The following is a 17,959-nucleotide window of genomic DNA, read 5'->3' on the forward strand; positions in this document are numbered from 1 at the left end:
GGAACATGCCGCTCTTGTTATTAACTGTATTTTCCCTTTCAGAGACAGTAATACAACAGTCAGTCAGAATTAACATCAACTTTGGAATCAGAGAATCTGAATTCAAGCCCTAACTCTATAATTTGAGAGAAGTCCCACCACTGAGACAGTAACAGCACCAAACTCACAGGGGTGTTGTAAGGATTCTGTCAGCCAACAGGTACAAAGGGACTAGAACACACAGTAAGCTTTCAATAAACATTAGCTTTACAATCACCTGATTCAAAGTGACAATTACATGAGATTTGTGAAAGAATAACAAATTCTAAGAAATCCCAGCCCAAGATTGTCCTGCTTACCTTTTGGCAACTTCCATATGTCAATGATACTAATCATTCAGTCAATCGATAAATATGAAATAAAACAGAAACCTAACAGTGCTGCTTCTTGGGAGCTCCTGCAAAGTGCAGTGGCAGATACAACTGAAAGCAACTATAGATTTAATTTAAATTTATGGCATGTGTATCACCTCAAATACAAAGATAAAAAATGCTGATCTGAAATCTATAGAAACCCAGTGTTACCAGCTATACATCCCTAAATAGCAGATGTGGGAACCACAGATAATATGATTTTTGCATTATCTATATTATATAATCATACACTTTGCTCCCTCCATATTTGTTTACATGTATGCTTCCTCTTTCCCCTCAGCAATATTGTAATTCTGTTGGTGGACAGTGGTGTTTCTTTTGCACCCCACAGCAATGTTAAACAGCAGTCCAGTAGTTGGACTAGAGTAACATCTAGCTAAGAATTTAGCAGCCCACCTGACCAGATCTTTCCATCGGCGCGAACACTGACTACGGTAGACAGAGGTAACACAGCCTAAAGCCTGGCTGAGTGCACGCTGGAGTCTGAGACACCTGGGACCCAACGCCACCACTCACTTGCTGCAGGACCTTGGGAACCTAAAAAGTCTGTTTTCCATTCCATAAAACGGCAATAATAATTTGACCCACCTCTCAGGATTACTGTGACAAATAAAAGAATATATGCAAAACACTTCATGCTACACTTGAAATTTTGAGGGGTACGTTTACAGATGTCTCCAATTTACTCTGAAACACATCAAAAAAGGCTGGATTGAGTACTTAATGCCACTGAACCGTACAACTAAAAAATGATTAAGATGATAAGTTTCATTATGTGTATTTTACCACAGTTGAATTAAAAAATAAAATAATTAAAATAAAATTGTAAAAGGTGGATTGGAAGATGGACAGATACATGATAAAGCTGGTAAAATATCAAATGCAGAATCTAAGTAGTACGTATATGAATACTCACTTTCAACTTTTCTGTATTTTTGAAGATTTTTACAATAAAGTATTAGGGAAAAAAACAATGCTGGCATCCAAAAGTTTGCTTTTATTATTACTACTAGTCAAAAATAATAGCCAGCAATATTCAGATTCTTGGCTTTTTAAAAAATTGTATAAAGCATCATTTATCGGCCATCTCTCCTTTTATTGTAACTATTTTAAAACTAAAAGTGGCTTATTTGAAACTGCTTAGCCAGTACTTATATATGTAATTTCAAGTTAAATTATGCTAAGGTACCAGCGGCCAAACATTTAATCTCTTCTGAAGGAACACAGAAACCAAGTCAACAGATATTTGTGGTCGATGATTGATGACTTGACCAAACAAAACAATGGAAAAGCAAGGATTGGAATTACTTGTTCCTTTTTCAGTAGCTGCTAAAGCTGTAAGTTCCAGAAGTATTACCAGAAGTATTACCAGAAGTACTACCAGCACTTAACAGATACCTGATGTACGGGAGCATGCTGCATGTACACAATATGTCAGCCACTTCAGAATGATACCCAATTTGGGGCGCCTGGGGGGCTCAGTCAGTTAAGCGTCTGCCTTGGACTCAGGTCATGATACTGGGGTCCTGGGATCCAGTCCCACATCGGGCTCCCTGCTCAGCAGGAAGTCTGCTTCTCCCTCTCCCTCCACCCTTCCCCCAAGCTCGTGTACGCTTGCGTACACTCGCACTCTTAAATAAAATCTTTAAAAAAAAAAAGAATGATATCCAATTTTCCTCTAGTTTTTTTTCCCCCATTCCAAATGGTAATTCAGATTTTAAAGTGTTTAGTGGTACTACAGGAACTGAGATACCATGCGGTATAACAATTTTAAACAGACCATCTCAAACCCATTGCAATGGCTACTTTCAAAAATACAGAAAACAACAAGTGTTGGTAGGAACGTGGAAAAATTGGAACCCTTGTGTACTTTTGGTAGGAACCTTTGTGTACTGTTGGTAGGAACAGTATGGTGGTCCCTCAAAAAATTAAAAATAGAATTACCATATGACCAAACAATCCCACTTCTGCATATATACTCAAAAGAACTGGAAGCAGAGTCTCAAAGAGATATTTGTACACCCATGTTCATAGCAGCATTACTCACAACAGGTAAGATATGCAAGCAACCCAAGTGTCCATCAACAGATGAATGGATGAGAAAATGCAATATATACACACATGGAATAAAAGAAAATACGGTCACATGCTACAACAGAGATGAACTCTGAAGTAACATTAGGCTGAAATAAGGCAGTCACAGAAAGGCAAAATCATGTATGATTCCACTTATATGAGATACCTAGAGCAGTCAAAATCAGAGAGAGAGCAGAATGATGGTTGCCAGGTGCTGGGAGGGTGGAGCCGGGTGGGATAGGGAGTTCAGGTTTAATGGGTATAAAGTTTCAGTTTTGCAAGATGAAGAGTTCTGGAAATGGATGGTGGTGATGGTTGCTCAACAATATGTACTTAAGATCCCTGAACTATAAACTTAAAAATGGTTATGACCATAAATTTTACGTTATGTGTATTTTACCACAATAACAAAAAAAGGGAAGAAAAAAAAATCAGGGAACTGATCTCCCCAGGAGGCCTGGTAGGGGTGCTCCACCTTGGATCTGATCAACTCTGCGGCCCTCAAACCATGTCTATCTCCAAAAACACCCTGAGACCTTGTCCACTCAGACTCTCCATCCTGCCCAGGGTCACACCAACTGTTTATTTCAGCCTCAGAATGAACAAACATTACTCCTGCTACACCAGTTTTCTGTCAAAGGAGCAAGGAACTTAATCTCTCTAAACCTGCCTCCTCTTTAAAACAAGGATAATTCCTACCTACCTGCCTTACAAGGTTGTTATGAGGGCAAGAGTGAGATCACGTATATAAAAGTAGCTTTAAACTGCCAAACCCCAAAGAAACACAAATTACTATGTTTATAACTACTTTCGTATGGAAATGCAGAAGGGACTATAACAACAAAAACTTCACAAGGCTTGCGACACCTCACCCATGCTTCATTCCCCTTAAAACATCATCCCTAAATAACACCTTTTTTGTTTTTGTCATAAACCGAAGGGCAGCATTGAAAAAACAAACAAAAGCTCAACCTAAGCATTTCGTCTAGCCACCCCAAACGCAATCAGAAATCATCCTACGTGTCCTAGGAAAATTCAATTTTTATGACCCCAGCGTGGGCCAGCGGCGCCCTGGAACTACACTTCCCACAAAGCATCGAGGTGAACCCGCGCGGCGGGCGGGGCGGCCGGGGATTCAGGGTGACCACCGCTCTCCCCAAACAGGGATCGCCGTCCCCTGAAAAACGGCAACGTTTACGGCCGAGTGCGCGCTGGCTCTCCTTTCTGAAAGCGCTCTCAGCCCCCGGTCCCCCCTGCGTCTAGCCCCGCGACCCTCTCTGCCCTCCCGTCCTTCCTGCTCCACCTGAGGGTCACCGCCTATTCTTGACCTTTCCGCTGATTTCTAGGGTGTCACACAGAGGCACCTTCTCCCCCGCCCCCAAAGCTCCATTTCTAGAACTCCCCCAAACAGTTGGGACCCGGGGCCACGGCGGGGTCAGACGGGACGGGCAGACACAGCCCGCCACCCTGGGCCCCCCCGGCTCGTCCTCCAGCCCGAGAGCAGCGGGCAAGGGGCTAAGCTGCCCCCACCCCCGGACCGGGGCGGATCGCGGGCAGAGGTGGCTCCGCCCGGGGCTCCAGTTTCAATTTCGCAACGTGACGGTGCAAACCTGAGGCCTACAAGCGCAAGCGGCGGCGACCGGCGCCCCGCCCGCCAGGCCCGGGCGCCCCAGCCCCCCGCACGCCGCGGCCGCCGCCCGCCCACCCACCCAGCCAGCCAGCCAGCCAGCCCGGCTCCCGGCGGGCGGCAGCGCGCCCCGGCCCGGCAGCCCGCCCGGCCCCGGCTCCGGCCGCCGCCTCGGGCCCTGCGCAGCGCCAGCTCTGACTCGCGGCCGCGGGCTGGCGGTGGCACTTACTCAGCTCGTCCTGGGAGGCGGAGGCGGCGGCCGCAGCCATGTTGCGCCAGGGAGGGAGGGAAGGGAGGGGCCGGAGCGGGAGGGCGCGGACGGGCGGCGCGGGGGGCTCGCCGCTCTCGGTGCGGCAGGGGCCGGGAGCCGCCTCCGGTCGCTCGGCGCGGGTCGCGCTGCGCCCACGAGGCCCGCCCGCCGCCGTCGCCTGCGTCCTCCTCGCTGCACGCGTCGCTCTCGCGGTCCCCCGCGAGCTCGCGACTCGGGCGCTCCCACCGCCTCGCGCCTCTGCGGAGCCGCCGCCGTCTGTCGGCCGGGTCCCGGTGCGCCCGGCCCGCGCGGTGGCTCTGCGGATCCGCGCCGCGCTCGCCCAACTCACGCCGGTTTTATATTTAGAAAGAGCTGAGCCATCCTCCCAGCGGCCCCCCCGCCGGGCCCCTCGCGCGCCCGCCCGCGCTCGCTCGCTCGCTCGCGGCTCGTCCTGCCCACCTGCCGCCGCCCGCCCCGCGAGCGCTCCCCGCGCGAACCCGGCACGCGGCGGCCTGCGCGGGCGGCCCGGCCTAGCCGCTCCGCCGCGCCGTAGCAGCCTGCGGCGGTCGCGACACGAAACGGACGCGCGGGCCTCTGACCTGAGTCTGAGCCGGTCTCCATGCCGGGATGCTGCGCGCGGCGCCGCGCGGTGGGCGCCCAGAAGCGAGGCGGCGGCGGGCTCGGGCCCGAGGGGCCGCGCGCCGCAGTCCGGGAGAGGCCCGACCGGGCTGGCCCGCGCTGCCCCCGGCCAGGGGAGATCCTCCAGGCGGGGCCCGAGCTCTCTCTTGAAAGGTCTGCGGCTGTCACGTCGGCCGGTCCCGACCTGAAGAAACACGCCTGTCCAAAGGAAGAGACGTGGACTCGGAAAAGTAGAGCCGGGCTCGGAGTCGGCGGGAGGAAGCCCCGCCCTGCGCCTCCCGCGAACTTCTCGGCCCCGGCGCGTTGAACGCCCCGACCCGGCGCCCTGGGCTCCTTCTCACTTAAAAGCCGTGATCAAGTATGGTTTTCTGATCTTTCAGAAACTAGCACTGCCGAGTGAAGGAAAGCCACGAAGTCCTACTAAAGTTAAATGAACCAAGATATTTAAAGTTCAAGTATATGAGCCTTTTTAAATTTTTATTCTAATACCTACGTTCTTTTTGGTAACCAGAGTGATTTGTTTTCAATATACCGATTTGAACTTTACGGCTTAAGTTTGTCCATGAGGTCGTGTACGTGAACAAACACTTGCAAAATGGAATTCAAATTAAGGGGTGGCGTATGGGAAGGCCCTGTCAACAACAAACTAGGTGCAAGATCAGATGCTTTTTTTTTTTCCTTTGGTATAAGAGGAAGAAATCAAGACCCTAAATGGATTGAAACTGCATTTATTCCTAAAAGAAATCTATAAAGCCCTAGTTAATGTCTTGAAAAATGAATATATGTCATTCCAGATGTAACTTAGGCAAGTACAAGGTACTTGCAAGACATTAAAGACATTTATTTCCTTTATTGCTCTAGTATGGAAATTATACATGATCTTTGGGAAATTTTCAAATGATCGGGGATATCATAAAATTAAAAGTCAAAGGCCTTCCACTCCCACCATCCCATTCCCCAGAGAAAAATGCGGTTAACAGGTACAGAGTGGGCATTCTCTGAGGCCTTGTCTCTGCACATATATACACATCCCCAAAAGCAACTAGAATGGAGAGAGGCCCATACTTACAATAAAGTTCTGTATTACTGTTTTTCCCCCATAAACATTCTTCCCTGTTATTTCAAAAAGGTCTACACCACCACTCTTTTTATTAATGATCTCATACCACATTAAGTTCACCAATTCCTTTTTTGAGGACGTTTTGGATCTTTAGTTTGATATCGACACAAAGTACATAACAAACTATTTGCAAAGACTATGATACAGAAGTGTATAAAAGTAAAGGTTGTCCCCCACCTCCCTGCCCACCATCCCCTCTCTTACTCCCTGGAAATAATCCTATTAACAACTTGGTGCCTCCAACCTTTCCTGACTATGAATACATAAAGTAGCTGCACCAAGGATTGGTTTGAGAAAACTTTGACTTCCCATAGCCTCAAACAGATCCTTCTAAAGCCACCACAAAAAATATATATATATATATATATAAATTACAAAAAAAAAGTTTGTTAGGCAATATTAACTTCCAGACAAGACTAGTTAGCATCTCCTAAGTTCATCCTATGTATAAATTTCAGAGTCCACACATGTGCAAATCATAGATAAGTGCGTATACACAGATTTTTGTTTGTTTTAACAAAAATGGAATCCTACTACACATATTATTATGTAACTTTATCTTTTCACCAAACAATATATCACAGATGTCTTTCCACACAGGTAATGATAATAATAGCTAATACTAATCATGCCAGGCAGTGTTTAAAGTGTTCTACATGGTGGAATCCATTTAGTCCTCACGACAATCTTATGAAGCAGGGATTTCTATGACACCAGATCGTGGAGGAAAAATCCAAAATGCCACAAACTAGAAAGTGGTGGGGCGGGGATTTCAACCTAGGCAGAGTGGATCATTCTTCACCACTGTGATCTGTATGTACAGAATTACCCCATTCCTTTAAATGGCTGCATGATAAGTACATGATAAAACTTATTTAACCATTCCCCTACTGATGAGCATTTAGGTTGTGGACAATTTTTTCTACTAGTGCAAGCAAATGCTACTGTAAAAAATTCCTATACATGTCAACCTAATCACATATTACCTATATAAAGAGAAATATGTAGAGGCGGAATTGTTAGGTTAAAAAAAGATGCCTTTAACATTTCATCATATACAGCAGCTTATACCACTTTACAGCACTGCTGTTAATCGCTAGTGTTTAAAGCTCTAAGCTTTTTTATAATTGCTTCTTCCTTCAAACTATTGTAGTTTAATTTTCCCACTAAATAGCTTCATATTCTGGGGCGCCTGTGTGGCACAGTCGGTTAAGCGTCTGCCTTCGGCTCAGGTCATGATCCCGGAGTCCTGGGATCGAGCCCCACATCGAGCCCCACATCGGGCTCCCCGGTCGGGGAGGAGCCTGCTTCTCCATCTCCCTCTGCTGCTCCCCGTGCTTGGGCTCTCTCTGTGCTTGGGCTCTCTCTCTATCTCTCTCTGTCAAATAAATAAATAAAATGTCTAAAATAAATAATAAACAAACAAATAAATAAATAAATAACTTCATATTCTTACTAGACAATTTGGTTTTGAATAGTAGCCTGGAGATACTTCCTATCTAGAATTTACTTCAATTTCCAGAAACAGACAAGAAGGAATTGTGGAAAGGGATGCACAGGGGGCAGAGAAGAGGCCACTGAGAAGCCAAAATAATGCATCACAAAATCCAAGAACGAAAAACTTATGTCTTCTACTCTTTCAAAGTCCCCTCTCCCCTCTGGAAGGCCCTAATTACACTAAACGTATGCACAGTTCTAACAAAGTAGGCTTGTTTCCATAGTGAGAGTAAATTAGAAGCGGAACATTAGAGAGCACTCTTCTGGGTAGGTACTTGGATGACAGACGAGCTTATGGACCCCTAAAAACCAGGGAAGAAGCAGGAAAACTATGAAAAGAAGCTGTAAGAACTCAAAAAGCAAAACATTCTGGGGTTATTTGTAAAGTACAAAAAGCACTACCCACCCCAGAGTCCCTGAAGTCATTTCACTTGAATAACTGATGGCCACGGCGATAATCCTGACATCAAGAAACAGTACAGGGACACCTGGGTGGCTCAGTCGTTAAGCGTCTGCCGTGGGCTCAGGTCATGATCCCAGGGTCCTGGGATGGAGCCCTTCGCTGGGCTCTCTGCTCAGCCGGAAGCCTGCTTCTCCCTCTCCCACTCCCTCTGCCCTTCCCTGTTTGAGAGCGCGCGCTCTCTCAAATAAATAAATTTTTAAAATCTTTCAAGATTTTATTTATTAGAGAGAAAGAGAAAGGGAGAACGAGTAGGGGGAGGGGAGAGGGAGAGGGACAAGCAGACTACCCACTGAGCAGGGAGCCCTATGTGGGACTCAATCCCAGGACCCTGGGATCATGACCTGAGCCAAAGGCAGATGCTTAACCAACTGAGCCACCCAGGTGCCCCTCTAATAAGCAATTTTTAATGCCTAAAAGGATTAATTTTAAACTATCTAGAAAATCCAACTATCCCAGATGATTCAATTATCCAATCCCAAGGAGCTCCAGACAAGCCAAAATTCTACAGAAATAAGTCTCATACAGTATTCATTTTGGCTGCTGAAGAAGTCAGGGACTGGGTCCAGTCAGCCAACAGAGTCCACAGCACTCATGATCTTGATCTCTGCTCGTTTCAGTCAGTTATTAGTTAAAAACATGTTTCACTACGCAGAAAATTGTGTCAGGACTCAAAACATTCCACTTCTAAAAATCAAACTCAAAAACATCAGTCTCTAACCACCATATAGAATCCTTCCACTGTTTTATTCCCTAATTCCTGTGGATTTAGAATACATTTTGGATCCTCCCCATCGCCTGGAACATTTCCACTGCTTTCTGGTCTGTGTTTCCTCTAAATATCACATGCTCCATTCTTAGCCTAAACCCCAAAGATGGCAATGAATTCAAGTCTGTCTTTCCTTGGTTTCTATCTTAAAGACAGTACCAATCAATTCCCAACCTCTGGCAAAACCTATCATTCACTTTATTTTTCCCTCCCAAATATCACTGGAAAAGGGCAAAAAGCTGACCTGGTCCAATACAATACTTCACCTTGCATCTTAGAGGATAAGGCAACATTTCCTCTAGGGATAAAATTTATCCCTATACCAGAAGGGATATCTCCTCTGATTTCCCTTAGACAGTGGCTTCAAAGTTTTTTGTTTATATTCCTCTCCCCACCAAAAAAATTTTTGAAAACTAATGTAATCCATTCACACATTTTTAGCAGCTAAAATTTTCCCTTATGAAAAATTGAAAGGGAGAAATTTTGACAATAAATTCTGTTGTAAACACTAGCACTTAAGTATAAAAACCAGGGCACTAGGGTGGCGCAGTCGGTTAAGCATGCAACTCTTAGTTTCAGCTCAGGTAGTGATCTCAAGATGTTGAGATCAAACCCCCATGTCAGGCTCCATGCTCAATGTGGAGTCGGCTTGAGATTCTCTCCCCCTCTCCCTCCGTCCCTCCAGCTCATGCTCTCTCTCTAAAATAAATAAATAAATCTTTAAAAAATAATAATAAAATAAAATAAAAATCCTTCTGTTACTTCTTTAAACTATATATATAGCACTAAATTCTATCCCTGAAACTAATAATGCAGTATATGTTAATGAAATTGAATTTATTTTTTATTTTTTAAAGATTTTATTTACTTATTTGACAGAGAGAGAGCACAAGCAGGGGCAGCAGCAGGCAGAGGGAGAAGCAGGCTCCCCACTGAGCAGAGAGCCTGATGCAGGGCTCGATCCCACAACCCCGGGATCGTGACCTGAGCCGAAGGCAGACGCTTAACCAACTGAGTCACCCAGGTGCCCCTGAAATTGAATTTAAATAAAAAAATTAAAAAATATATATGTAGCATCTAAATAAGATTTTTTTTTTTTTTAAGATTTTGTTTATTTATTTGACAGAGAGAGACACGGCAGAGAGGGAACACAAGCAGGGGGAGTGGGAGAGGGAGAAGCAGGCTTCCCGCTGAGCAGGGAGCGCGATGCGGGGCTCAATCCCAAGACCCTGAGATCATGACCTGAGCCGAAGGCAGACACTTAACGACTGAGCCACCCAGGTTCCTCTAAATAAGATTTTTTAAATGAGATATTGATTTGGTGCCTACTATTATCTATTTAAAAATACATGAACAAGTTCTTAAAAATCAGTGATTTTATATAATTGCATTTTCTCCTTGAACTTGTATGTCAATTTTACTTCCCCCCACAATAGTTTATAATAATGCAATACAGTTTTAACCTTGAAAGTCTTATTGTTCACTTCATCATCCTTTTCTTCAACAAAAATATGTACATAAATTTAAAAATTTAAATTTTTTCTGTGGCCATGTGAAAAATTATTATGATTGAGTAAGCATAATTAGTAGTAGTACACAACTTTTCAAAACAACGTAAATATATTACAACTTTTTTAAAGGCTTTAACTATTAGTGATTAGCATATTATTATGTTACAACTTTTGAGAGTTGAAATATATCTCTTAATGAAAGGGACAGAGGCTTTTTGGAAAAAAAAAAGAGAAAGAGAGACATATTCAGGTGTTGTTATTCACTTCCTCATTATCTAATTTGGTATATCAAATTGTCCTTTTGAAGTCACTTGAAGTTCTTCCCCGGGGGTAATCAACCATAGTCAGACTGGAGGTGGCTGAGAGGTGTGGCTTGCTTTTGTAAGATGAGAGAAGGGCCATAGTGAAAAAGAACATCTTGACTTTATTTTTTTTAAGATTTTATTTTTAAGTAATCTCTACACCCAACATGGGGCTCAAAACCACAACCTGGAACTCAAAAGTCGCATGCTCTACTAATTGAGCCAGCCAGGCATCCCATGGACACCTTGAATTTAGAGCGTTCTTAGGCAAAGCAATTTAAAGGAAGAATCGGGGCACCTGGGTGGCTCAGTTGATTAAGCATCAACTCTTGTTTGTTTGTTTGTTTGTTTTAAAGATTTTATTTATTTATTTGACAGAGAGAGACACAGCGAGAGAGGGAACACAAGCAGGGGGAGTGGGAGAGGGAGAAGCAGACTTCCCGTTGAGCAGGGAGCCCGATGCGGGGCTTGATCCCAGGCCCAGGCGCCCCAAGCATCAACTCTTGTTAATCCTTTAAAAAAAAGGGGCGCCTGGGTGGCTCAGTCATTAGGTGTCTGCCTTTGGCTCAGGTCATGGTCCCAGGGCCCTGGGATCGAGCCCCGCATCGGGCTCCCTGCTCAGCGGGAAGCCTGCTTCTCCCTCTCCCACTCCCCCTGCTTGTGTTCCCGCTCTCGCTGTGTCTCTCTCTGTCAAATAAACAAATAAAATCTTAAAAAAAAAAAAATTCCTTTAAAAAAAAAGCATTGACTCTTGATTTAGGCTGAGGTCAGGATCTCAGGGTCATGAAATCAAGCCCAGAGTTGTTGGGCTCTGCGCTGGGCGTGGCACCTGCTTAAAATTCTGTCTCTCTCAAAAATAAATAAATAAAATAAAATAAAAGAAGAATGTATATGACCAAGAGATTGATTCTCTTAACACTATCCATGTTTTCAGGGCACCTGGGTGGCTCAGTTGGTTAAACGTCTGCCTTCAGCTCAGATCATGATCCCAGGGTACTGGGATCGAGACCCACATCCAGCTCCCTGCTTGGTGGGGAGTCTGCTTCTCCCCACCACTCGTGCGCGCGCTCTCTCTCTCTCTCTCTCTCAAATAAATAAATAAATAAAATCTTAAAAAAAAACAAAAACAAACAACACTATCCATATCTTCATATCCTAAGAAATCCTTCACTACTCCCAGAGGACCCTAGCTTCAGGATAGTGCATCTTGAGTGTTTTTTGTTCTTATTCTATTCTATCCCTAGTCTCTCCTTAAAAAAATAACCTACCCCATCCTTCTCTTTCCATTCCCATATTCAAGCTGCCCCTTTATTCTTTCCTCAACACATTGGACTACCCTGAAACTAATCACTTGAGGATCAATCACCAGCACACTCTGATGAACACTTTCATCCTGATCTTGTTTGAACTATGGACTCCATTCTCCCTTTCAAAACTCCTCTACTAGGTCTTCCTTACACAATGTTCTCCTGATTCTTTTCTACCTATCAGTTACCTTCACTGTCTTCTCATTCTCTGCCACCCCTTTGAAGTTGGCACTTTATTGGCTGTTAGTCCCAGACCACTTCTCACTCTGCCTGCTCCTTCCTGGCATTCCCTGTTCCCTCATCTTCAATTACTAAATAACGAATTTCTCTCTCCAATTAAGTTCTCCTGGACGTCTCCACCTCATGTCCTACCTGTGCTTCAAACTCAGTACATCTCCAACTGAATATATTTTCCTTCTCAAACCTACCTCCTGTATCCCTCAGAGTGTGTGGAACCAGCATCCAGTTGACCAAACCAGAGACCTGAGAGTAGCCCATAATCCTATCTTCTCCCTCAGTGTTACTCACCATCTGCGGATTGTCACTGAGTAGTATCAGGTAGGGGTTCTCCTGTTCCCAGCACAGAAACCAACTCATGTAAGGACAACAATATCTGAAGATGAGTACTGGAGTAATCCACAGAAACAAAGAACAATGAAAGAAATTGGCTTTAAAAGGATAAGAAGTGGGCACAACCAGGGTCTCTGCAACAGGAACTTGAAGATCATCCCTCAGGGAATTACAACCAGATGATTCAGCAACAACACAGCCTTTTATTTCTGGATGTTGTGGAATAAGAATGATAAGCCCCAACCTCTGATTTGACCTTGATTAAAAATAAAAGAAACCATAGGTGCAAATGCTAATAGATGAAAGGTAAACAACCTTAGTGACATAAATTCTTTGGGAACCCAAAGTGTTCTGTGACATAAATTCTTTGGGAATCCAAAGTATTCTGTTGGTCTATCATTTCTCAACAACAATAAAAAGAGAGATGATTTTTAAAAATTTGCATTCTGATGACTAGAGGAGCACGATAAATAAGAGACCAACTCATAAGTGGCAACGGTCATGTTTAAATTTCAAATCTAAGGGCGCCTGGCTGGCTCAGTTGGTAAAGCACACGATTTTTGATCTTGGGGTTGTAGGTTTGAGCCCCACGTTGGGTGTAAAGGTTACCTAAAAATAAAATCTTTTAAAAAATTCAAATCTTGGGGCGCCTGGGTGGCTCAGGTCATGATCTCAGGGTGCTGGGATCAAGCCCCGCATTGGGCTCCCTGCTCAATGGGAAGCCTGCTTCTCCCTCTCCCACTCCCCCTGCTTGTGTTCCCTCTCTTGCTGTGTCTCTGTCAAATAAATAAATACAATCTTTTTTAAAAAATTCAAATCTAAATGTGCTCTACTTCTTGTTATTATGATTATAGCTTCTTTAATATTTAATAAGGAACAAGAGACTACTCTTAAGTAATCAAATTATCTCATTCATGCTATAAGTGAATTCACTAGCCTTAGATGTACTAAATGTATTGTATGGGTGCTTCTGTCAAATCAAGAGTATTTTGAATGACTTTCTCTCAGACCTGTAGAAATTAAAGCCACCTCTGATAGAGCTGATCCAAATGCAAACAAAGTCTGATTTCTTCAACAGTGTCAAGTTTAAAATCCTGGGATGGGAAAGTTGACTGATCTAGTTTGGATCACTTGTCCACACTGGTGGGGATTTGGGACTATTAATAGAAGAAGGAGAATGGGAAAGTTGAACAATTAAACAAACAATAGCAACCACCTCCCACTAATCTAACTAGCAAATAAATATTCATTCTCCTTAAAATGGCTCTAATCTGCCACTTCCTCTCTATACCTTGACTATCTACTTTCTTTAAGGCATCTTTTGGTAAAAAGAAGTACTCAGTCTTTAATCCTTTGCATTCTGGCTTCTGGCTTCTTCACTTTACCCTGATAAAGATCACCACTATTACTCTGAAAGTTTACCATGACTTCTTTTATGTTTTAATTTTTAAAATTTAAACACATATACATTTTTGCTTTATACATATATTTTTATATTTTGTATATTTTATTATAAATACAAAGAATTTAATTTTTTTTATTTTTTATTTTAAAAGATTTTATTTATTTATTTGACACAGAGAGAGAGACCACAAGTAGGCAGAGTGGCAGGCAGATGGAGAAGGAGAAACAGGCTCTCCGCTGAGCAGGGAGCCAGATGCGGGGCTCCATCCCAAGACCCCAGGATCATGACCTGAGCCGAAGGCAGCCGCTTAATGGACTGAGCCACCCAGGCGCCCCAAGAATTTAATTTTTAAAACTTAGTACATATGTATGTATTTTTTAAATTTAGCTACAATTGACATAGGGCATTGTATTCCTTCTAGGTGTACAACACAATTTAATATATGTATATATTACTAAATGATCACCACAATAAGCATAGTTAACATCTATCACCACACATAGTTTAAAAGTTTTCTTGTGATAAGAATTTTTAAGATCTACTCTCTTAGCAACTTTCAAACCATAAGGTTTTGTTAACTGTAGTCACCATGCTGTACATTATATCCCCAGGACTTTATTATAGTGTAACTGGAAGTTTGTACCTTTTGACGTCTTCACCCATTTTGCATACCCCCTATATTATATTATATTTAGTGGTTTTTCAAGACAGCTTAGGCTCCCTGACATCTCTCAAACATCAAACATTTCTTGCAACTCCATCCTCTCTTGTCCCTCTTAATTCATTTTTCTTCTACCTTATTTTTAAAAAGATTTTATTGGGGCGCCTGGGTGGCTCAGTCAGTTAAGCGTCTGCCTTCAGCTCAGGTCATGATCCCAGGGGCCTGGGATTGAGCCCCGCATTGGGCTCCCTGCTCTGAGGGAAGCCCGCTTTTCCCTCTCCCATTCCCCCTGCTTGTGTTCCCTCTCACGCTCTCTGTCAAATAAAAATAAAATAAAACCTTTAAAAATAAATAAATAAAAATAAAAAGATTTTATTTATTTATTTGAGAGGGAGAGTGCGAGGGCATGAGCACAAGCTGGGGGAGGGGTAGAGGGACAGGCAGACTCCCTGCCAAGTGCGGAAAGCCTGAGCTTGGGCTCCAACCCAGGACATCCCCCTGAAATGAGATCATGACCAGAGTGGAAATCAGACACTTTATTGACAGCCACTCAGGCACCCCTTTTCTACCTTTCTAAAGTTTGCCTGATTCCCTCATCATTTCCCCTTCCTACTCCTTTATGCACCTTATCAGCAAACCTTTCCTGTAAAGCGCTAGCTAGTATATAGTTTAGGCTTTGTGGGCCACAGAGTTTCACTATTCAATTCTGCCATTATAACATGAGAACAGTCATGAATACTACAGAAACAAAGGAGCATGGTCGTATTCCACTAAAACTTTATTTACAAAAACAGTGGGCTGATTTGGACTAAAGACCGACCATAGTTTGCTGATCTCTCATCTAGGAGCTTCCTGAGAAAGGGAGACTAGGAGATGAATGTTGGGGACTTGTATGTCTAAAAATGTCTCTAGGGGCGCCTGGGTGGCTCAGTTGGTTAAGCGACTGCCTTCTGCTCGGGTCATGATCCTGGAGTCCCGGGATCGAGTCCCACATCGGGCTCCCTGCTCGGCGGGGAGTCTGCTTCTCCCTCTGACCCTCCCCCCTCTCATGCTCTCTCTCTCTATCTCATTCCCTCTCTCAAATAAATAAATAACCTTAAAAAATAAATAAATAAAAATAAAAATGTCTCTAATGTCCAACTGAAATACCCAGGATGACTGGGATAGAATTCTAGGTTGGAAATAACCACTCCTCATCATTTTGAAGGTATTGCTCAATTTCTTCTCACTTCCCCAATGCCTTGTTTCCTTTAGCTCGGTTGGCTCCACTAGCGTCCAGAGGTAGGGCTTTGCCTTAAGATTTTATTCAGGCTCACTGAGCTATTCTACTTCATTAGTAACATTTTTTCATTTCTAAAAAATAAAATCCATTTGAAGAAATTGATTGTGATGTTTTCCAATTTCCTGTACCCATGGACTATCTTTTCCTAGAATTTGGTACCAGGAAAATTTTTGAATCTCACGGAAACTTCTATGCTGTCTTTTATGGGACAATAGGCACTAAGTAATCCATTGTGATTCATTTTTTGTCTTGACTATTAGTGTCCAATTGCATTAAACTCTCATACCATATTCAATTCATTTGTATCCTCAGATGTTTAATAAAAGTGAATAAATGTGAAGGAACAGACAATGGGAAGGCAACTCTTTTGTCAGCTACTTCAGCACTCCAGACTGAAGGGAAAGAAACAGATATTTCCTTTCAATGGAAGGACATCAACACCACATTGTAATACTATATATCTAGGTGGGAAATAGGTCAGTGTAGCCATATTTACAAAATGTAATCTGCCATATAGTGCATGAATTTGATGATTTATTTGTCTTCACCCATCAGTATTTGCAATAAATCACCAAATCCTACTACTATTATGTCCCGGGTCTTTTTTAGTTCATCACCATTTAGACCACCATCATCATCCCACCTGGATTATTGCACAACCTCCTAAAAAACTAGTCTTTTTGCCTCCAGCCTTCTCTCTCCAATCTTTTCTCTCCTGAAGCCAAAACAGCTAAAAAGCAAACAAACAGACCACTTATTTGATTAAGTATTCCTTAGCTTGCTTATCCTGACTAGAAATCCCACCAGATTGCTTACAAGTGAAACTAATTGATTTGTGGTTTTCCTCTTTCTTTACTGATGCACAATCCACCACTCTTTACCATGATGTTTGCATTTAATCAAAAGTTACAGTTTGGTCACACTTCCAAGAAGGAGTAATTTTTTTCCTAGAAACTTATTCATATGTAGCACATGTCACTTACTTACATAATATTTCAACTAGTGTAGTGTTTCTCAAAGTGTAGTCCAAGGATCACCCACAATGGATTTTAGAGGGGAAGGTCCCAAAATTTGTATTCAAATGAAGAATACCATGTGATTCTAACGTACATACAGTTTGAGAACCACCAAGTAAAGTTTCTCTGACGTGCCCAGTTAAACTTAAGAGCCAATTTATTTCATGTCCCTCTGCTTCCTCCAGCTTCTCCTTGATGTCCCATTTTCAGCCTGACAAGGAGAGGTGGGTAGAGGAGAAGAGTATGCACTCTGACCTGGGACTGGGCTTCTTCTTGACTGTGGGAGTTTCTTCAGCTTGCCTTTTTGCCTGTGAGATGAGCTCAGCGGTTCATTTATTTGAGCTTGCTCTATCTTTTTAAAGTCTCGGGGCCTTGACTCACCCTGGTCTTTCAGTCCAGAATGTTTTTCTCTCCCAACTCCACCCATCCAAAAGTCATCTTGTTATTCGAACCCTCCAAACAATCCTTCTGGAGTCCCTCAGCCCTATATGCTATGCCCCCCAGGAATCCAGGCAAGCACCCATTCATAAATTCAACAAATCTACTGAGCCCTACTATGTACCAGGTACTGTTCCAAGGCCTGGAGATCGTGTCTCATGGAACAAACCAGATTAAAATCCTTACTCATGTGGAATTGGTATTCTAGTGAAGAAGACACACAAAAACCAAAAGAAAACAAGACAGACAATACGCAGTAAACAAATAAATAAGAAAATTGTATGTTAAAAGGGGAAACAGGAGTGGGGAGGGGTGGGGTTCCAATTGAAGCAGTGTGGTGGAAGAGCTTCATTGAGAAGCTATTAAAGGGTGGAAGAGTGAGCCATAGGGCTACCTAGTGGAAGAGCATGCAGCCAGAAATGCCAGACAGGTTGGAAGGGGAGGGAGAGCAAGGAGACCGTTGTGACTGGAGCAGGGAATTCTAGGAAGAGGTCAAGGAGGTTATGGGTGATCAGATTCTATCAAGCTTTGTAAGCCACTGTTAAAATTTGGGGTTTTACTCCAAGTGGAATGGGAAGCTTTTGCAGGGTTTTAAGCAGAGGAGGGACATAATCTG

General features: G+C 43.3%; 1 protein-coding gene across 3 annotated transcripts in view; it reads right to left on the reverse strand.

Moving 5' to 3' along the window:
- The window catches only part of ECPAS (Ecm29 proteasome adaptor and scaffold), a 99,692-nt gene extending 94,690 nt beyond the window's left edge, over nucleotides 1–5,002 (reverse strand). Inside the window, exon 1 of one of the 3 annotated variants that reach the window (XM_032419113.1) lies at nucleotides 4,966–5,002. In XM_032419113.1, the coding sequence (XP_032275004.1) occupies nucleotides 4,966–4,987 (22 nt within the window). In that variant the 5' untranslated portion in view covers nucleotides 4,988–5,002. Of the gene's footprint in view, nucleotides 1–4,345; nucleotides 4,452–4,965 lie in introns of those variants that run through there. The other 2 variants (XM_032419111.1, XM_032419112.1) reach the window with 2 other exon arrangements.
- Between the last annotated feature and the right edge of the window lie 12,957 nt (nucleotides 5,003–17,959).

The sequence above is a fragment of the Phoca vitulina genome, unplaced genomic scaffold (assembly GCF_004348235.1).
Source record: "Phoca vitulina isolate PV1807 unplaced genomic scaffold, GSC_HSeal_1.0 scaffold21, whole genome shotgun sequence".
In the NCBI taxonomy this organism is placed as follows: Eukaryota; Metazoa; Chordata; class Mammalia; order Carnivora; family Phocidae; genus Phoca; species Phoca vitulina.